At 45.8% G+C, this 22,399-nt stretch overlaps 1 protein-coding gene across 3 annotated transcripts in view; it reads right to left on the bottom strand.

Annotated features, from left to right (window-relative positions):
• The window catches only part of PHF21A (PHD finger protein 21A), a 419,360-nt gene that overhangs the window by 65,905 nt on the left and 331,056 nt on the right, over positions 1–22,399 (bottom strand). For all 3 annotated transcript variants that reach the window (XM_078684392.1, XM_078684393.1, XM_078684391.1), the window contains one exon: positions 4,201–4,261. In XM_078684392.1, coding sequence (XP_078540518.1) covers positions 4,201–4,261 — 61 coding nt within the window. The remainder of the gene's footprint in view (positions 1–4,200; positions 4,262–22,399) is intronic.

Below are 22,399 nucleotides of genomic sequence, written 5' to 3' on the forward strand. Positions count from 1 at the left end.
TTACCTCCAAACTGAATTCCTTCTATTCCTATGTAATGTGGTTTGAGTGGTTTCCCACCGGCGTACTGTGGCCATCAAGCTCCTTGAACTCACACTGTATTAACAGGTACTACCCTTTATTATCAGACTCAAGTGATACAGCTCAGACTTTCAGAACACAGGAAAAAATAAGAATATTCAAAAAAACCAAGAACTCATGATCCCCTTTTCTAATCAATGTCCTGAAGAAAAAGTTACTTACCTTCGCTAACGCTCTTTCAGGTGGATACTCTATCTAACCGTAGATTCCGCCCCTTGTCAATTTCCCCAGGGTGGATCTGAAAAACTAATAAAAAGCTGTGCACCTGCATGCTGTTACGTGATGCTGTGCAACTCTGGATCAACACCATTCTGCTCTGGAAGTGACTAACAGGCCTGCAATCGAGTCGCCCATACACGCTGAAGTCAATTTCTTTTCTGAACTCTTTTAGGCTCCCCACACATGGAGACCATCAGCAAAATGACTAAACCAGTGTGCGTGTTCCTAGTTTCGAATCTTTTTAGATGAAAGAGACCATACAACAGAACGTGGAGTTGGAAAGGAATTTAATGTTAGACATATTTTCTACCAGAAAGAGCGTTACTGAAGGTAAGTAACTTGTTCTTCTGGTGGAATTTTCAAATTTGCAGATTTCTCTCCTTGTACATAGATAAAGCAGTTTCTCTTCCGAAGTATGAGGCAGAGTGAAGGTGGTCTGAAGCGGGATGGCTTGTCCCACATGTTATGTTATGTTAGAGTGGCTTGTATAGCGCACAGCTGCCCCAGCGAAGGGGCGTCCCGGCGCTTTCAGCTACAGAGTAAGAGACGCACAGAGATCAGAGAACGAAAATGACAGCAGAGTTACAGAGGGTTAAACTGATGGAAATAGAAAAGTTTTGACAGCTTTTCTAAAAGCAAGTAAGCAGTCCAAACCACGGATCTGCCCCGGCAGGGAGTTCCACAGCCTGGCCGCCAGGTAGCGGAAGGAACGCCCTCCCGCCCGGCTGCCCTTGACCCGGGGAACAACGACCAACTGCCGGCCTGCCGATCGTAGCCTACATGAACAGACATTGCAACCTTTGGTCCTTCACACCAGGTTCTCAGGAAAAAAGATGGTAGATGGAAGGTGGACCAAAAAGGCATGAAGTTTACTCTCCCGGCGTGCGGATGTTACTGCAACCAGGAAGACAGTTTTTAGAGGGAGTAGCTGCAATGTATAACTGTGCAGGGGTTCTGCAGGGTATACATTAGAGATGGAACAACTAGATTTAAGTCCTACTATGGCATCATGAAAGGCTTACGAGAAGCATATACTGTAAATCTTTTAGGAAATGCATCACAACTGGTGATTTGAACATGGACAGCTGGTCCGGCAAAATTAAAAAAGCACGAAAGGACCGACAGGTAACCTTTAATAATGCCCGGAGCAATACCTGCTGGGTCAAACAAAGTAAACAACACATCTGACAGTTTTGCCGGCAAAGGGTTTAACTGGCAGGTAGTGCACCAAGCCACAAATATGTCCCAGTGAGCCGCATACACAAATTTAGTTGAAGGCTGCCTGGCTGCCATAACAGCATTCATGCCCTCAGAAAGAAGATGATGGTGGACCAACTGTTGCTGCTCTATTTCCATGCATAGAGGTGCAGAACCTTGCACTGCTCCTGCGACAGGAAGTCCTCCCGAAGTGGCAGCCTGATCGGAAGACAGACGCTCACAGCTCAGAAGTTCTGGGTGCCACACACTCATGCAGCAATCCGGAGCCAGTAGAAGGACTTGGGCCCAGTCATCCCTGATCTTCTTCAGAACTCAGGGAAGTAGAGGTAGCGACAAGAAGGCATACAGGAGTTCCACGCTCCACTCTAAGTGCAGAGATTGTGTGTTTCACGCAGTTGTGAAGAGATCAGACCAGGGTTTTCCCAATGGTAGATGCCACGTGCCATCTCTGGGTGTAGATTACATTTGTGATTATGTTTAAAGATTCCGCCAGGTGGTGTGACACCAAGGAAATTCCCCGACAATTCGGTCAGCGCCAGAGGCATGGAGACTCTAGGCACAGGGTCCCACCTTGCTTGTTGCAGTACCACATGGTGGTGGTGTCTGTGAGAACATGCACCAGCTATCCCTGGATGAAGGGCAGGTAGGCCTTCAACGAAAGGTGAACTGCCCGAAACTCCAGCAAATTGATATGGAGGTGGACCGCCATAGGAGGCTGGAGTCCTCTGATCTCCACTTCTCCCAGATGCCCTTTCCAACACAGTAGCGATGCATCCGTTACCATTGTCCACTCTGGGTGGGCCAGGGAGAGGGGTCTATTGCTAGCACAACTGTGGTCCAGCAGCTCCCTCTGACACCTGGATGTCATCCGACAGGTCTCTGTCTGTGGCCCTGCAGGGCAGGGATGTGAAAATGAGGGTCCTGCAGGTTCAATGCAACCAAGCAGCCTCCGGGACCCAGGGCTGGGAGAACCTGGGCGAGTGTGAGCATTTGAATTAGTCCTTGCACAGGAAGGTGTTGGCAGGGCGAAGATCTAGGAGAGAACGGAGGAGAACACATGCTTACCTAATGTATCTACTTGTTTAGAGGGTGTAGTTCGAAGTCTCTCAGTGAGGGCTTCAAAGAAGAGCAATAGAGTGCTTGGGGAGTGCTTGGGCAGTGCTGGGGCAGGCTGTAGAACCTCTAACAAAACATTTGTCTTTACCTCCATAATGGGGAGGTGGGGGTCAAGAATCTCAGCAGCCCCCTGATCAATGCAGCATAAAAACTGCTTTACTTTATTGCCGACTCAGAGTAAGAAACAAGCCAAGTATCTGGTGAGGAGTCCAGCCCATTGGCATCCTGTAGGTCAAAGTACCAGTTGTCACCATAAGGGGAATCAAACTCTTCCGCATTCCCACTACTGTTGTCTCCATTAAACAATCTATGGTCAGAATGGAAGTCTCAGATTCAGATGGATCAAGATCTGGTTGTGGCGTTTGTCAAGAAGGCGCTGGATTGGAGTCCATGATCGGTTGAGGGTCTTTATTCGCGGACGCAGAGGCTCAAGGGGCTGGCGTGGATTCCTTTCTGGTCAGACAAAGGTATGGAACCAGATTCAAGGGGGCCAGAAGGCGCTGAAACGGAACCTGCCACAAACTTACAGCTTGGCTTCTTGAAAGGCCTCGGCCTGCTGCAACTTCACAGATGGATTAGGGAACTCGGGCGCATTGGGAGCAGAGATAGAATTGACTCCTTAGTGGTGCTGGAGCGAGACCTGGAGGCACTGTGAAGACTTGCTCATTCTCAGGAGAACGAGAATGGCAGGACAGGGATGAGTGCTGTTTGGACTTCTCGTGTTGTTTCTTTGCTTACCCGAAGTCTTCGATCACGTGGAAGAGCTGCCTGAAGAACAACTTTCAGAGCGGGTCTTCGCCTTTAATCTGGCACTGGACCAGCACAAGTTTATCCGGGGTTTCAGTATTTAGAATTTTGCCTTCATCTAAGTGCAGTCATCATAAGCCTAGGAGTCCTGCGACAAGCCCAAGCACCTGAGGTGCACCTTGAGGGACCCGTTACAGACATCGGCTTGTGACAGTCCCTACAAGGCATAAACGTTGTATTTTTATGAGGTCACATCCTTGTACAATGGAAACTTTTTAGAAGAAGGATGTAGCGGAGTCTGAAGACGTGGAGAGAAAGGAACGGACGTCAATGCGCCTGGGTGATGCTTCTATGTGGCTCTGTTATTCACTTCCAAACGAACAGCATTGGTGCAGAGTGGCACGGTGCCACCTACTAGAGAGAGAGAGCAGGAGTACTATTTGTGAGTGGACTTGTGTTCTAGCACTCAGGAAAACTACTTGCAGCTCAAAGGGTTTCCAAGCAAGGGAACGTAGTCCACCTGCGATTCTCTGAAGGGCTAATGTGTGCAATGCTTTATTACACATCTTCACATATGTAAACCTGCTAAATTTACTAGGATGTGGAAGTAAGTGTCTTAGTGTTGAAAAACTAGTGACATTTTCTCTCCACTAACTCAAAGGTTGAATCAGGCGCAGTAGAATAAACACAGCTAAACTCATCCCAAAAAGAACGGCTATTGGAATATGGACTAGAGCTGTCAAAAGAAAGCAGGAAAACAGAGTGGAAAAGTACTCCCATGCACTGCGCCCCCAGCCGAAGTGTTAATTTAGGGTAGTCACCTCGCTTACGTGTCCCAGGATGCAGCGTGCTGTTCAAGTACGTCACCGCATTCTTCTTGCGCTGTATGACCGAAAAAAGAAAAGAGCCTGAGTTACCTTTCATTTGATTGCATTAGGATGAAATATTATATACTTTGAACATCAGTTATCTCCATGCATTCATAAGCAATGAATGTCTTGGACCACGTGTAGAAACAATGATGGGGAAAATACATTTCTAAGATGATCATAATAAAGAAATCAAGCCAAAGCAACATCTTTTTCATTTTTTGATATAATACTTAGGTCAAATCATTTTTGAAGAGGAAGAACTGTTGCATAACTCATTTATTATATTCACTTTTAAAACTACTAAATATAAGAACTTGTTTTTGAAGGCACACATTATCACTTGCAAAAAAATAATTCACTTAAAAGGCAGCCAATGTGAGCCACAGTATTGTAGCTGGTATTTTTCTTCTTTGACAGTAAACTGAGGGAAGTGGGATTGAAAATCCATAACTCTTTCTGTAGTCCATTGGCTTCAATACGAAGAGGCAGGGTAGTTTTCGACTTTAATGAGAATACACTATGATAAACGAATGCTAGTTTAGGTAAATAACCTCTTTCCTTCTTCATCACAGGTTCTTCGTTTTTGTTCATAAACAATGAACAGAATAGTAAACGCGTCCCTTCCTAGATGACTTGGAAGCATCAGAAGGGATGGATGCAGAAGAAATAGACCAACATTTCATAAACACATGAAATATGTCATCACAAAGCAAGCTGGCGTACGTGGGAGCTAGTTTTGAAACCAAGAATGGGAAGGGTCCAACTAGCGATTGAAACACTAATTATTTAAAATTTACACTTGGAGAAAACTTCTAGCAAACCACAGAAATCATCATCATTTCGAAATGGAAAGGTGTCCTGAAGCAAGCTGGTCAGGTCCTTTGGGTTTCAGGAGATCTCCTAAGCTGACGACACGCAGATCATTGTTTACATCTCTCATGATCTGCAGTCGGTCGCCAGGAAATGTAACCAGTGCATGGCCAGTGTTATCAAATGGATGCAAAATAACTCCCTTAAGATCAATGCAGAAAAAAACCGAGGTCCTAGTTTCTGGTCCCCAGACTTCAATCTCGTCAAATGCCAGATGGCCGGGAGCTTGCGGTCCCCTTCCTGTTCCCGCCAAGACAGTCAAAAACTTGGGGGTTATTTGTGACGCGGGCTTGACTTTTGAGGCTCAGGTCAGCCGCACTGTCAGTACTTGTGCTTACAGTCTGAAGACTCTCAGAAAGGTGCTCCTGTATATTCCATCAGCACTACATCAACCCTTGGTCACTGCACTGGTTACCGCGAGGCTTGACAACTGTAATTTCTTGTATTTGAATACTAGTACAGCCTCCCTGAACAGGCTTCAGGTCATACAAAACGCAGCTGCTAGGCTGATCCCTAATATCCCGAAAAGGCATTCAGCAAAGGAGGGGCTTCGCACTCTGCACTGGATCCCTATTAGGAAGCGAATCTCCTTCAAAGCCTTGTCTACGGTTCACAAGGCCCTGCATAATATAGGTTGGCAACAGCTGAAAACCATGTTTAAATGGTACACGTCTGGGAGGACTTTGAGATCTTCATCCCAGAGAAAACTGAACATTCCTAGAGTTCGCAAAGCCAGACGGCGTGGCCGCTCCTTCTCGGTGGCCGCTCCCAAACTTTGGGATACTCTACCCTCCTCGATCTCCCAGGTGGAATCCCTTACAGTGTTTAAAAAACTAGTGAAGACCTGGCTTTTCTCAACTTAGTCAGCAGCCGCTCATTCTCCTCTCCCCGTCATCTCAGCACCTTGGCACCCTTGGGCTTTAGTGCGCTTTATAAATCTCTATCCTAATAAAGGGATTATTGATTTCTGCCCCATGAAGTTATTGTACTGCCGGAGTTCACCTTAGGACACCGTGCGGTATTGCAGCCCAGTAACATGAGAACCATTAACCTAATGTGGCACTGACTGTCTTGAGTTTTACAAAGCAGTGCAGAAGGCATCACAAATCAGTAACACTCCTTTTCCACAGTGTGAAGGTCTGTGCCTTTCAGTAGATGGATCAAATACAAATTGTCACTATCAACGAGACAAAAATGCTGCCATAGAGATTTGGAAAACAACTAGTCAACACTATGTGAAACGCCACGAGACGCAGCATTTTTAAATGAGATCTTGATCTGCTTTACAACCCCAGAGTATCTTGAGGTCAACATCGTAATCCAGGTCTCCTTTAGCACATAAATGACTTGCATTTGGTAACATTTGTTGTGGTGGCTATCGGACTACAGATGTGCTTGCACCTGGTGCCAGACTGGATTCAAAAGCTCCTGCACATCAAAGGGCAGACCTCGCTTGCAACTCCGTCCAGTCCCAATAAATGATCACAGGTAGCCGCAGATAAGCCTAACTCAATACGTTGAACTCAGTATAATCGGAAGTCATTGTGCGTTTCATGTTTCAGTACCTTGTTTGTCAGCTCTCCTCACATCGCTCTCCACGCCTGAAGGTCATCCTCTTAGGCTTTCATCGCGTCTGGTCTGTTGTATTCAAATCACTTCGTCCGTCGCCCATTCTTTCATGTCTCGCACCCATTGCAGCATTTTAGGCGGTTTGCGGCTCAGCCACGAAATGGCTATCCCGTGTTTTGCCAGCACCAATCCCAAGAGGACAAACTTCCTACTGAGATTCTTGTTTTAGGTTGGCGCAGTAGACCAAGCAGCACCACCCGGATCTCCCTTAATATCTCTCGCCCAGTCACTCCCCGTAACGGGGTCAGGAGGTCAGTCCAGTACGATTGATTTGCATGAACTTAATACCTTAGAGTTTCTGTTATGAAATAATGCCAGACGCTGATATTTGCTTTTCTGACACGCTTTGTAAAGCTTTGTTCAGCAATTCAGCCTCAGCACAAAGTGACCTATCACAGGTATCAGTGGACCTCAAGTATACCATAACATGCTTTCCTTTGGATTGCTCCAGTGAGGAAGCTGCTCATTTTTGACTTTCTCTAGGCCATTCTCCAGAAGCTTTCTACATACAGACCAAATATCTCCTGTAGGAAGCTGGCTCTGTATATATCATACCAAAGTGAGGTATAGTGTGCACATAGTCCAGTAGAACCCAAAAGGTAGGCAGAAGTAAAGTAGATCTCACCTTGACACTGTCTCTCGCACCTCACTCCTACAAACCCTCCAATCTAGAGGTATAACCGGTTTGGCTCTCAAATGGCTATCCAGTTTCCTGACTAACAGGACCTTCCAGGTATTTTTCTCTAATGCACAATATAAGACCCAGGCTTCCCTATATGGAGTCCCTCAGGGCTCCATACTCCGCCCTCTGCTTTTTAATATTTATGTCAGCCCTCTAGCTACTATTGCCGAGCAAGCAGGGCTGAGTATATATTCTTATGCTGATGACACCCAGCTCCTCTTTTCGCTCTCCACCAATGAAATCTCAGAGTCACCCTCACTTCAGCTGGGACTAAACAAGATAGCAGACTGGATGCTTTCTAACAAATTAAAACTAAATGGTGGGAAAACTGAACTCCTCCTTTTTGGGAAAAATAAACACCTTTGGGGCCCCCATCATTGGCCATCTCAAATGGGCGTTTCTCCCCTCCCCTCACAGTCGGCACGCAATCTGGGCTTCATTATAGACGATTTATTGTCGATGAAGCAACAAGTTATCAAAGTCGCTTCTACCTGTTTCCCTATTCTCAAATGGCTGGGTAAAATTCTTCGGATGCTCCCTTCCTCTACGCAAAAGACTGTCATTCAGGCTCTAGTAGTGTCCGGATTGGACTATGGCAATGTGCTTTATCTGGGTGCTTGCAAGGAAGTGCTCCACAAGTTGCAAGTAGTCCAGAACTCTACAGCTAGACTGCTCTGCCAACTTCCCAGAATGGCTTCTACCTCAGGCTCTCTCCGGGAACTACATTGGCTACGAATTGACAACCGAGCCAAATTCAAAGCACTCTGTTTTATGCACAGAATTAACGCAGGCTTAGCCCCCAAATATCTTTGCTCCTTAGTGCACCATCACCACCCTCCACGTCTACTACGCTCGTCTAATCAATTTAAATTTCAGATGCCCAGAATTAAACGAGCTAGAATGGGAGGCCGGTCCTTTGCGTATCTGGCTCCCTCCCTCTGGAACTCCCTACCTATTCATTTACGTCTAGAAAATCACTATCTCAATCTCAATCTCAATCACTATCTCAACCTTCGGGTAGCTGCCGCGCCATACACATTTAAAATAGCATAGCATAACATAACTCTCTATTTGTGGTAGTGTGGTCTAGCAGTAAGGCTTTATCAGAGGACAGTGTTAAGCATTTATTGTACAAACGCAGGCAATAAATGATTACAGGCACCCAAAGACTGAACTTCAGACCAATTGTTTTTGTATAGAAACTATTCTTTAGCTATTTTATTTTCTAGACCCAAGCAAGCCTGGCACAGGTAAGTAATAAATACTTTACAGCAGTACTGCAGCTGTAGCACAGTTAGGTTTGCAATTGTATATGTACTTTGTTTTGATTACAGTATTGTTACTGAAAATGCAATGCTTTGGAAATACAGTAAATATACTTTGTATGGGCTTTTTAGTAAAATGACCAGTGAATTACTTTGCAGATTACTTTTCTTACACTGTACAGTATAACTGGACACTGCACTGGGACATTTCCTGTAAACAGGTGAGTAAAAGCGTTTTTGTTATTTAGCTTAATTTTAAAGGGAATTCTTAGATTTTCCAACTCCACACTTAGAAACTTTTGATAGAAAAACAGTCAATGTTATCCTATGGAGGAAAACAGTGTTATCTATTAGAAGGTAAGTACTTTGTTGTGGGAGTTGGTATTCTGGGGTTAGGCTCAGGTGTCCCCCAAGGTCAAGGATGCACTCTTGTTACACCCTCAGCTGCACTAGGGTGGCTGTGTGCTGAGGCCCAATGTTATTCAATGTGGAATATAGAGCCTCCAGTTGGTGGCTGATGACAAAGAGACTGGGTTGTGGGAGCAAAGCTCCTGGACTTAAGCTCAGGGCAAATGGGGGTTAAAGCCAGGACAAAAGGTGCACCCTCAGCGGCACTGGGGCGGCCAGATACAGAGTGCTGTTTTGGCGTCGGGAGCACTGTAGCTTTCAATGGGGGGGGGGGGGGGGTCTCCGGTTTGAAAACATACTGCAGGCTTGGCGACGAAGGTCTTCTGTGTGCGGCCACCACTTGGAGAGGTAAGTTGGGATGCTGGGGTTGGTTAGGCACCATCGATTGGGCCACCCAAGGCCGTGGGGCATGTGGGTGCAGGGGTGCCTTTTAGGGTCGGATCTTCTTACCAGCTTCTAGTCAGGGTTGGGGGGACCTTCCGGTTTGAGGCTGCAGGAGTCAGCTGGAGGCTTGAGGAAAGTCAGGGGTCACCAGATCTCGGGTCAGGATCGCCGGGGAGAACTCCTCGGTGTTGGTCCACTAAAACTCGGGCCATGGACGTCGGGTGCAGACTCACGGATCCTGCCAGAGCTGGAGTCTGTTGGTGAACAAATCCGGAGTTCAGGGGAGACAGAGTCTTTATTTATGAAGGCAGGGTAAGTCCTCGGGGTTCTTGAGGCTGCAGTTACAGGTCGTAGCCTGTGTGGTCTTCCTGAGGCAGGCCAACAGTGCAGCCCGTCATTGGGTGCTGCCCAAGGTCGTAGTCACTTTGCTCTATACAATCCACTCAGCATGGACACAATCAAGACCACTGGGAGTGGCCTGGCGGGCCCACGCACATCAGTAGACTGTCAGCTTTTCCTCCATCTGGTCACTCTCCAGCCCTACGAGGCAGGGGGCCCTCTGGATCACTGCATCTGGGTGTCTCATCCAGTGGATGACCTAACAGACTTTCTTATTGTGCGCGCAACACCTTGACTTCATCAGTCACCTGCCGGAGCTACTAAAGAGTCCAGACCCCTGTTCCAGTGGCTGAGCCTGCTTGTGCCGTCTGATGCACAAACCTTCCCATGGTGTGGAGGAGCTCCACTGACCTCTGCACTGGGCAGCACCATGCACTCCAGGACACCTATCTCTTGGACACCCTTGACAACGACTTTGTGAACAACATGTCCACTACTCAACTACGACCCTGCTCTTTTGGCAGCAGTATCATCTGCACCTGCAGCCATCGTCATGTGGAAACACAAGGCCAAACAATCAAAACACTTGTTTGAGAGTAGATACCTTACTAGCCAGGCAGAGCCAGAGCTCTGTGCCTGCTGCTGACCACCCGGAAGACAACAGCCCTCCAGAGATTGACCTCATAGAGCTACATATGGAGGTAAAGACAAGGCTAAAAACCGTAGACGCCAAACTAGATCTGCTTACTAGGCGTTAGATCATGTCAAACCAGTGGATAAACATGAAACTAAACTGGATCCATTTTAAAAAAGACGCATATCCGATGCGGATGACATTCAGGCCGCATCCAAGGAACACCTGCTATGCATGGACAAGGTTCTCAATCTCATCAAAGCCAAATACGAAGATTTGGAGCCAAAATCCAGACGCAACAACCTCTGGATCACTGGCATCCCTGAATCCACAGCGATCTTCAAAATGGAAGCCTTTGTTGAGACCTTGTTGTGAGACCTCTTCAGTGAGGGTCTGTCCGCGTTCTTCATTGTGGAGTGCGCGCAATGCTCGCTTGGCCCTCTACCGTCCCATGGCACCCATGCTCGCCCCATAGTTACTCGCCTGTTAAACTACCAGGATCATGATGCATTCCTAGGGTTGGTGAGGGAGCATGGCTCAATACCAAGGTAACAATGTCACCTTTTACCCAGAGTTTACATTGTCGGCATAAGTGGCTCGCCGCAACTTCTTGCCAGCCAAGAAAATTCTTCCAAATGTGGTTATACCCTATAATCTACTGTACCTGGTCAGGGTGATGGTCTCCTTCAAGTGCAAGACTCATTTCTTTACAGATGCAAAATCAGCTCAAGCATGCCCTCACAGGCCGTCAATCCCCCCCCCCCCCGGGGATTGCCAAACACGACTGAGGGGACCCCACTTAGCGATAATGACTGAACTGTTGCAGCCTTGAGTCACTGTCGTCTTCTATACAACCCGCAAATACAGGGGACCTTTCCCATAATTAGCACTAGCCTTCATAATGCAGGGAGCCTCAAATGTGCTTCATGTGTTGTGCATGTTTCCTTACACTATGTGTTAGCGATCAGGCTCCTACATCTGTACAGAGTAACAAACACTGTCTTAACAGGTAATATTTCTAGGCAATTAAATAGGATGCAAACACCCGAGTTGATCTCATATGGGCCTTGGATGAGGTCATGTCCTTGGAGGGCTGGTCCAGCATTAAGTGGCTGAGGGATGTTAAATGGCTGCTAGGAGCCTTGGGTACGCGTGGGAAGCCAGGACCGCCCCCTCCCCTCCAAGGCTGCTCTATAGAAACTCTACTGGAGCTGGGTCCTTTGCCAAAACGCCACTGATGTGAACCATTGTAAATCTACTGATGAATTCTTGAAAATGAAGGATGTGGTGGCATACGAACCCTATCTTGATATTATTTCTAATTCAACAGACAGAGCCCTATATTTTAAATTCAGAGTGGGGACACTACCCATAGGGGAATTCACTGCCCATTGGCAATCCCCCTCGTCCTCCCCCTTCTGTGTGACCTGTCCAACCCACATAGAATCGGTCGCCCACATCTTCTTTGAGTGCCCAGCATATGCATTGCCGAGGAGATGGCTTAAACCCCTATGTAGACTATTAGGTACCCAACAGCATAGAGAGGCGCTCTGCATTTTAAAATCTGACACACGCACTTTAGTTGTATGCGGGGTGTCCAAATTTTTAAAATGGTTATGGTTAATTCGTTTGAATAGGCTTTCCCTGGCTATTTAATGCTTGTATTATCTGGTTTTATGTCTTTTCATTGTATAAACAGAATGCGATTGTTTTTATTATTTCTAACACGCTGTATTTCTGCTTTTATGATATTTTATATATCGAAATAAAGCCATTCATTCATTCATTCGCAAACACCAATTGTGACAGAAAAGAAGAAAACAAGTTAATTAGATATAACTTCAGTTATCCATAATTGGTATCTTTCATAGATTCATATGCTTGAATCAGCTCCGCCACGGAGGTAGGAGTCTCACTATAAATGTTATCATGAGAGTAGTTAATCTTATCATAGGCAACAATGCATTGAACAGTCTCTGTATTAGCCCAACCTGAGCGTTTTGTAAAAAGAACCAAAGTTAAAAACACAGCAACTCGGACATCAGCACCCTCTAGAACACTCCACTGAGAGGCAAGTCCCTCAGATCTTCCAGTACAAGTGACGGAGTATTGATAATAATAAGGGAAACCTCTCTGGAGAGGAGGATGGGTCGAGTGTAAATCTATAAAAGATACCAATCCTGGATAAATGAAGTAACAGCAGGTGAGTATTCTTATCCGGTACTGGATGTTTGATAGATTCACATGATATATATATATATATAATGCTACTTACCAGTATGCATCTGTTCTTGGCATGTAGAGCTGCAGAGTTGCACACTGTGCATAGATGGCCACCTAGTGTTGGGCCCGGATGTTTGCAGTTTGTTTTGTTATAGAAAAGTCTTTAGAAGTAACGGGATAGGTGACTCCTCCTTTGGATGATACTGCGCATGGGCATCGGCTCCATCCCCAGATTGTTTTTCGCCATTAGGGAAGTGATGAAGCTGTATGAGAGGTAGTGATGTCCATGTAATTTGTACCTAATTAAGATAATACTGGAACAGATAAAGGTAGCCGGGGTGGCGGGTGGGCGTGTGTAACTCTGCAGCTCTACATGCCATGAACAGATGCATACTGGTAAGGAGCATTTTCCGTTTGAGGCATATGAGCTGCAGATTACACACTGTGCATAGACTGTATAGCAGTACCCACACTTAGCAGCGACCACCAGTATCTGTTGCAGCTGTTTGAAATAAGGTTTTTAGTACAGCCTGGACCACAGTGGCTTGTTGTTTAGTTTGCACATCTACACAGTAATGATTTGTGAATGTGTGCGGTGTAGACCATGTAGCTGCTTTGCATATGTCATCTATGAGAATGTTCCCTAAGAATGCCATTGAAGCCCCCATTTTCCTTGTAGAATGGGCTTTGGGACGGATCGTTAATGTATGTTTGGCTTTGTGATAACATATTTGTATGCATTTAACAATCCACCTCGCGATCCCTGATTTTGATATGGGATTGCCTTTATGTGGAGGTGAGAAAGACACAAAGAGTTGTTTTGTTTTATGAAAAGCTTGTGTCCTTTCGATATAGTGCAGTAATGCTCTCTTGACATCTAAGGTGTGAAGAGCTCTTTCTGCGAATGTTTGAGGCTGCGAGAAAAATACGGGCAGCTCAACAGATTGATTTAGATGGAATGGTGAAATGACTTAAGGAAGGAATTTTGGATTAGTTCGAAGGACCACCGTGTTGTTATGCATTTGCAGAAAGGGTTCTTGAATGGTAAATGCTTGTAGTTCACTAACCCATCTGAGAGAAGTAATGGCTACTAGAAAAGCTACTTTCCAGGTTAGGAATTGCAATTCTGATTTATGTAATGGTTCAAAGGGAGGTCCCATTAACCTTGTGAGAACCTCGTTTAAATGTCATACTGGTGCAGTTGGCGTTCTGGGAGGAATTTTTCTTTTGAGTCCTTCCATGAAAGCTTTAATAGCTGGTACTTTAAAAAGAGATAGACGTTGTCTATTTTGTAAGTATGCTGCAATGGCAGCGAGGTGAAGCCTGATAGATGTATAGGCTAAGTTACAATTTTGAAGGTGTAATAGATATCCTATGATGTGTTGAATAGACACGTCTAAAGGATTAATTTGGTTGTTTTGGCAGTATATGACAAACCGTTTCCACTTAGCAGCATAACATGCTCTGGTAGTAGGTCGTCTAGCTTCTTTTATGACATTCATGCAATCTGGATGAAGGTGAAGATATCCGAACTCTAGGACTTCAGGAGCTAGATCGCAAGGTTGCGCTGAGCTTGGTCCGGGTGCCTGATCTCTCCACGGTTCTGTGTTAAAAGGTGTGGAGATAGGTATTGTTTTTGGTGTGGTACTACTGACAGTTGTAGCAGTGTGGTGTACCACGGCTGTCTGGCCCACGTTGGGGCAACTAGGATGAGGGTTAGAGAATGCTGCTGTAGTTTGCGTACTACTAGTGGCATGAGTGGTATAGGTGGAAAAGCGTACGCAAATCTGCCTGACCAGTTCATACATATCGCATTGCTTTTGGACTATGGGTGTGGATATCTGGCGGCGAAGCTTGGGCATTTGGCGTTTTCGTGGGTGGCAAAGAGGTCTATCTGAGGTTGAAAGAATGGTTGAAGAACACTGGGATGAAGTACCCATTCGTGAATCTGTTGTGTTTGACGGCTTAACAAATCTGCTATAGTATTTTGTACTCCTGGAACATGCTGAGCTAGTAGTCTATGTTTTGAGGTATAGCCCACCGCTATATGTTCTGTGCTAGTTGAGAGAGTTGCAGAGAGTGTGTTCCGGCCTGCTTCTGTATGTAGTACATTGCTGTCATGTTGTTCGTGCGGACTAACAAAGCTTTGTTTGATATTTGCTTTTGAAAAGCTTTCAGTGCTAAGAATATTGCTAGTAACTCCAGGTGATTATTATGGAGTAACTTTTGTTGCGGTGTCCACCTGCCTTGCATGGTGTGTTGCATTAGGTGGGCTCCCCAGCCGGAGAGCGATGCATCCGCTGTCAAGACTATTTGAGGAACTGGCTCTAGGAACGGTCGCCCTTTTGAAAGGTTTTTGGTGTTCCACCACTGCAGAGAGCGAGGAGTCCAACCGACTACCAACACTAGGTCTGTTAATTGGCCTAGAGCCTGGTTCCATTGATGTGATAAGCACTCTTGGAGAGGACGCATTTGTAGTCTTGCATGGGGCACTATGAAAATGCAAGAGGCCATCATCCCTTCCCTATGAGTTGCATGAACACTCGTGCTAGCACGGAGTGTTGTGGCTGAAACTTTGTGATAAGAGCTTGCATGCTGGCTATCCTTACTGGAGTGGGATAAGCTAGCGCTTTGGAGGCATTTATTGTGGCACCGAGGTACTGTTGTATTTTGGATGGTTGCAGATGGGACTTGGTGTGGTTTATTGTGAACACCAAGTTGTGAAGCAGTTGGATAGTGGCATGCGTGTGTTCCACACACTGATTGTATGAGCTGGCTTTTATGAGCCAGTCGTGGAGGTATGGGAAAACGTGGATGTGCTGTCTGCGTAAGTGTGCGGCCACTACTGCTAGGCACTTGGTGAATACTCTTGGTGCTGTTGTGACTCCGAAAAGTACTTTGAATTGATAGTGCTGTCCGTCTATCACAAATCTGAGATACTTCCTGTGAGCTTTGTGAATGGGAATGTGAAAGTATGCGTCTGAGTTCTAGAGTAGCCAGGAAGTCTTCTTGTAACAAAAGAGGAAGGACTTGCTGGAGTGTGACCATGTGTATGTATGTGTTTAGAGGTCTATAATAGGGCTTAGAGAGCCGTCTTTCTTTGGGATAAGAAAGTTTAGGGAGTAGACTCCCTTGTTTTGATGGTGCAGAGCAACTGGTTCTATTGCACTTTTTGTCTAGCAGGGATATCACTTCTTGCTTTAGGAGTGATAGATGCTCTTGTGACATTGGACGCTGTTTGGGTGGTATGTTTGGGGGGGTAGATGTTAGTTCTAGATAGTAACCTGATTGAATAATTTGTCGCACCCACCTGTCTGATGTGATATTGATCCAGGCAGGAAGGAATTGTTGTAGTCTTCCCCGCACAGGAGTGGAGTGGTGGGTGGGGGGTGAGTGGGGGAAGTCATTGGGCAGGGGTGGAGGCAGAGCGGGAGTTGTTGATTTTGCCTTTGTTATTGTTACTCCTATAGCCCCCTCTTTGGTAGCCCTTATTGAACGTAGATTGGCTAGGAGCTTTATAGGACGTGGAGGGGCTGTTGGAAGAGTAGCCTCTTGTGTTACCTCTATATGATGAGCGACAAAAAGAACATCTGGGAGCCTGTGATTGCAGGGCTCCCATAGATTTAGCTCTTTCTGTATCTTTCTTCATTTACTCTAAAGATGCATCTACATTAGGGTCAAATAGGTGTTGCTCATCAAATGGCTGATTGATGATGGAATTTTGCACTTCAGGTTTGAAACCTGAAATACGTAGTCAGGCATATTATGTTATGTTATGTTAATTTCGATTTATATAGCGCCAAATCACCGACAGGTCTCTTAGCGCTTGCTTTGGGAACCCGTCCTGGCTTTTCCTGCGAGATAACCCCTACTGGGCATCCCCAAGGTGAAGACCAGGCATCCCATCGCAGTGGGGCCGTAGTGGAGATTAAGCAAGCTATTGCCCAGAGTTGCAGAGTGGGACTCCATGATTGGAATAGGCACCGAGGCGAGAATTATCGAGTCCGTGGACATTTTGAGCTCAAGACCCTGCCGCGTCGGGAATTGAACCCTGGTCCCGGGTCTGACCTCTGCATTAGGGTCTGCCTCCTCTAACCAGTGAGCCACACTTCTCCACGGAGAAGGACACTGGTGTTAATTGCTCTTGAGGCAGTATCTGCGGCATCTAGGGCACAACGAATGGAAGTGTTGGTGATGTTTTTACCTTCCTGTAGGAGTTCATTGGCCCTGTTTTTGTATTTATCTGGCAGATATTGCAAGATGGATTCTAGTTCATCATAGTGTGCCCTGTCGGATCTCGCCAATAGCGCTTGAGTATTGGCAATGCACCACATGTTAACCGCTTGTGAAGCTGTACGCTTACCAGAGGCGTCAAGGAGTTTAGATTCCTTAACTGGTTGTGGTGTCTCACCTGATGTTTGTGAATTAGCACATTTACATTCATTAGATACTACTAAGGAATCTAGTGGTGCTGGGCCTCTAATGTAAGCTGGATCTGTAGGGGCAGCTTTGTATTTCTTCTCAATGCGAGGGTTGAGGACTTGAGCCCAGACAGGATCTTTAAACACCTCTGTTGAGTGCTTAATGACTCCTTTAAGCATTGGTAAAATGGCAGTGGACCTTTGTGTAGTATCAAAAGTGTCCAATAAGAAATCTTCCTCCACATCATCTGTGTGTAAATCAACCCCATGGTATTGGGCCGCTCTCTGTACTAATAGGTTAAAACCTATAGTGTCTTCTGGTGGGGAGGGCCTGGAGGGATACACATTGTCTTGCGGGGCGTAAGGAACATCACGGGTGGTATAATAGTCCCATGGGGTAGGTGACTGGGGGGGGGGGGGGGGGACTCCAAGAAAAGATGCAGCACTCAAGGAAGGGTTATGAAACTACGGTATAGTTTATTCGGGGAAACTGCACATGCCTTCGTCAGTGTGTCGATTATGACTCAAGACCACCATGTTAATGAAGTTTTTTTTACAATCAATGACATCAACATAGGACTAACCCCTCAAACACTAACATGAGCGCCATATTGGAATGTCTAAATCAAGCATTATTCCACATATGAAAGAGTCTTTTAGGTTCATTGATGGACTTCGTATTCATGTTAGGAGAGTATTTTTCTTTCAAAAAGTCATTACATTTTGACAAAGAATAGAATATATATATATATATATATATATATATATATATATATATATATATATATATATATATATATATATATATATATACATTGCAGCTCCAAATCTCTCGTAATATCAGAAAGAATTTCGGCACTCATAAGGGAAGTGTTCACGCTAGTTTATTTTATGAAAACACTCAGCAGACAAACGCGTTTCGGGTTTCCTTCGTCAGTGTCTACCATTGACACGGAGGAAGCGGAAATAAAAGCACTTCATTATTTTTTGGCATGTCTATAGAAAGCGGACTTTCGTAGGTCCCCGTGAGGAAGTCATTTGCTCAGTATATTACTTTTTCTATAACATATTGAAAAACATGATAAGTGGCTATATATATGTAGTCCATTAAGCGTTTACATACCGCATTTTCAAATAATTATTAAATAAATTTTTTCCGAAAATTATTTACAAAATATGTACAATTTGTATGTTGCCCTTAATCATGTTACAATTACTATCTAGCCGTGGATCGGCAATGCTCACGGGGTTTTATCAAAAAACATGTTCATCAAATTTGCATTTCAGTACATTTGCAAGGGTCTATGCATTTCCCAAATGAGAAGCTAGTTCCTCATTCTTATTCAATCCCAGAGGGGCCTTTGTCTGGAGGTCTATAATATAACGGGACTCTAACCTTCTTAGTCTCCGTAATCTGTCTCCACCTCTTGGGTCTACTGGTATGTGATCTAACGCAAAATACTGTAGGAGTTCTCTGTTGCTGTTGTGCTTGAGGGCAAAGTGCTTTGCTACGGGATAATTAAAATCTTTATTCATGATGGCACGTTGGTGCTCTAGTATGCGTAACTTGACATTCTTCACTGTACTCCCTATATATTTTAGTCCACACGGACACTGTAGGCAGTACACAACATGGGTTGTGGTACAGGTAAGAAACTTTGATATTTTTCTTGTCTTGTTTGTCCCAGGTATATCAAATGATGTTTTCTTTTTGCTCTTTTCGCAGGCTTTGCATTTTCCGCATGGGAAAAATCCTGGCATGTCCCTGATCCTCCCTGTTGGTGCTATTTTTTCAGGAAGGTGGCTGTGAACGATTTTGTCTCTAATGGACCTCCCTTTTCTAAATGTAATAAGAGGGGATGCAGGAATTTCTTTTCCTATGATCTGATCTGTTTTTAGGATATGCCAGCTTCTCTTCAGAATTTTTCTTAGATGATTGGAATCATCCGAGAAAGTGGTGATTAATCTGAATTTTCCTTCATTTTTCGTGTTCAGCTCAGTTTTCTTAATCTTATCTTTTAGCAACTGGTCTCTAGGTATCTTCTCTACTCTTTTTAAGGGGGTTTCTAGGAGATTTTTGTTGTAGCCTCTCGCTTTGAACCTACTGATGCTGTCTTTTGCTGCTTTTGCAAAGTCAGAGTCCTTAGAGCAATTTCTCTTGATTCTCAGAAGCTCTCCATAAGGGATGCTTCTGATCAAGGTTGGGGGATGGCTGCTTTCAGCGTGCAGGACTGAATTGCCTGCTGTTATTTTTCTAAACAGTTCAGTTTCTATTTTTGTACCCCTCAAATTTACTTTCAAATCCAGATAGTTTACAGATGAAGCATTGATATCAGCTGTGAAGTTCAAGTTCAGTGCATTGGTATTTAAATAAGCCACAAACTCTTCTGCCGCAATTACTGACCCTTCCCATATTAGAAAAAGGTCATCAATGTACCTATACCAAACTTTCAGGTTCCCAACCCATTTTTTGAAACCTGGGCTCCTGGTCACCTGCTCCTCCCACCAGCCTACGAATAAATTCGCATAGCTGGGGGCGAAGCAGGTTCCCATCGCCGTACCAGTGACTTGTCTGTACAGTTGCCCTTGGAACAAGAATATATTGTTAAATAATGAATATGCTACTTACCAGTATGCATCTGTTCTTGGCATGTAGGGCTGCTAACATTCATATCTTAGCATTAGATCGCCGCCTAGTGTTGGGCTCGGATGATTGCACATTGTTGTCCTGGAAGAGTCTTCGAAGTATCCTGAGATAGGTGGCTCCTCCCCTGGACTACAGTGCGCATGGGCATCGGCTCCATCCCCAGATTGTTTTTCGCCAGTGTGGCAGAAGATGGAGTGAAAAGTGTAAAGGATGTCCATGCTAATGAATAAATACAATAGTATATCTGCAGCTGCGACAGGCACCGGGGAGGAGGGCGGGCGATATGAATGTTAGCAGCCCTACATGCCAAGAACAGATGCATACTGGTAAGTAGCATATTCAGTTCGAGGCATGTGGGCTGCTAAATTCATATCTTAGCATAGAATACATAGCAGTCCCTCCATCAGCGGCGGTTGCCCGTGCCAGCTGCAGAAACCTGAAAAAGTGTCTTCAGAACAGCCTGTCCTACAGCAGCTTGCTGCTTGGAATGCACATCAACACAGTAGTTTTTAGTAAAGGTGTGTGGTGTAACCCACGTGGCTGCTCTGCAAATATCCTCTAAAGGAATGTTCCCTAGGAAAGCCATGGATGCCCCCAGTTTGCGTGTGGAGTGCGCTCTGGGGGGTATTGTTAAAGTGCGCTTGGCTTTTTGATAACATATCTGGATGCATTTAACAATCCATCTGGCTATCCCTGCTTTGGAAATCGGGTTGCCTTTGTGTTGTGGTGCGAAGGCAACAAAGAGTTGTTTTGTTTTTCTAAAGGGTTGTGTTCTGTCTATGTAGTACATCAACGCCCTCCGTACATCTAAGGTATGGAGCATTCTTTCCGCCACCGTTTGCGGGTTTTGAAAGAATGCTGGTAAGTCAATAGTTTGGTTTAGATGAAACTGTGACACCACCTTCGGAAGGAATTTGGGGTTAGTGCGTAGCACTACCCTATTTGGATGGATTTGAATGAATGGCTCTTGGATTGTGAGCGCCTGCAGCTCACTGACACGCCTCAGAGACGTAATAGCTACAAGGAAAGCTACTTTCCACGTAAGGAACTGGAGTTCACACGAGTGCAGTGGCTCAAATGGCGGTCCCATCAGTCTGGTGAGAACGACATTGAGGTTCCACACCGGAGCTGGCGGTGTTCTTGGGGGAATGACTCGTTTCAGACCTTCAAGGAAGGCTTTAATGGCAGGCACCCTGAAGACAGAGAGGTGCTGCCTGTTCTGGAGATAAGCCGCTATGGCGGATAGATGTATCCGAATGGAAGTGTACGCTAGATTGCACTTGTAAAGATGCAACAGATAGCAGATGATGTTGGGGATAGATGCATCTAGCGGGTTGATGTCATTGGCTGTACAGTAAATGACAAAACGCTTCCACTTTGCAGCATAGCATGCTCTAGTAGTTGGTTTCCTCGCCTCCTTGATGATGTGCATGTACTCCGGAGGTAGGTTAAGGTATCCAAACTCTAGGACTTCAGGAGCCAGATCGCCAGGTTGAGCTGGTGTGGATCTGGATGCTGAATGTCTCCATGGTTCTGCGTCAAAAGACTGGGCGTGAGGCGCAGTCTTTGATGCGGCACCACTGAGAGTTCGAGGAACGTGGTGTACCAAGCCTGGCGCGCCCACGTTGGAGCAACCAGGATGAGAGTCATCTCGTGCTGCCTTAGCTTTCTTGCGACCAGCGGTATTAGAGGGGCTGGCGGAAAAGCGTAGGCAAATTTGCCTGACCAGTTCATCCATATCGCATTCCCCTGCGACTGTGGGTGAGGGAACCTGGCGGCAAAGAGTTGGCATTTTGCGTTCTCTGCTGTGGCAAACAGGTCTATCTCCGGATGACCCCACTGCTGGAAGTACGGGTGGAGAACAGATGGGTGTATCTCCCACTCGTGCATTTGATGGCTGTATCTGCTGAGCAGATCCGCCATCTGATTGTCCTTTCCTGGGAGGTGTTCTGCCATGAGGAAAATGTTCCTCTGAATGGCCCACTTCCACATGCTCTGAGCCAGATGAGACAGCTGTGGCGAGTGGGTGCCTCCCTGCTTTTGAATGTAGTACATCGCGGTCATGTTGTCCGTCCGGACTAGCACGACTTTGTTGCACAGATGTACAATGAAGGACTTGAGCGCCATGAAGATTGCCATCAGTTCCAGATAGTTGATGTGCATCTTTTGTTGCTGCGTCGTCCATAGTCCCTGCACTGTGTAAGTGAGCACATGAGCTCCCCATCCCTGGAGAGATGCGTCCGTTGTCAGGACAATCTGCGGCACGGGCTCTTGGAACAGTCGGCCCTTGCAAAGGTTGTGTGGAGTCCACCAATGCAGAGAGTCGTATGCCCGACTGGTAACCAACACTAGGTCTGTCAATTGCCCACGAGCCTGTGTCCACTGATTCGCTAAGCACTCCTGGAGCGGGCGCATATGTAGCCGTGCGTGAGGGACTATGAAGATGCAGGAGGCCATCATGCCTATCAATTGCATGAACACTCTCGCTGGAAGTGAGTGTTGTGGCCTGAACTTTTGGATCAGAGCCTGCATGCTGTCTATCCTGACTTGGTTTGGCTGAGCCATGGCCGTCAGGGTGTTGATCGTTGCACCTAGGAACTGCCGGACATGCGCCGGCTGAAGATGCGATTTTGGGTAGTTCAGGGA

Source organism: Lissotriton helveticus, chromosome 3_2, assembly GCF_964261635.1.
Source record: "Lissotriton helveticus chromosome 3_2, aLisHel1.1, whole genome shotgun sequence".
Lineage (NCBI taxonomy): Eukaryota > Metazoa > Chordata > Amphibia > Caudata > Salamandridae > Lissotriton > Lissotriton helveticus.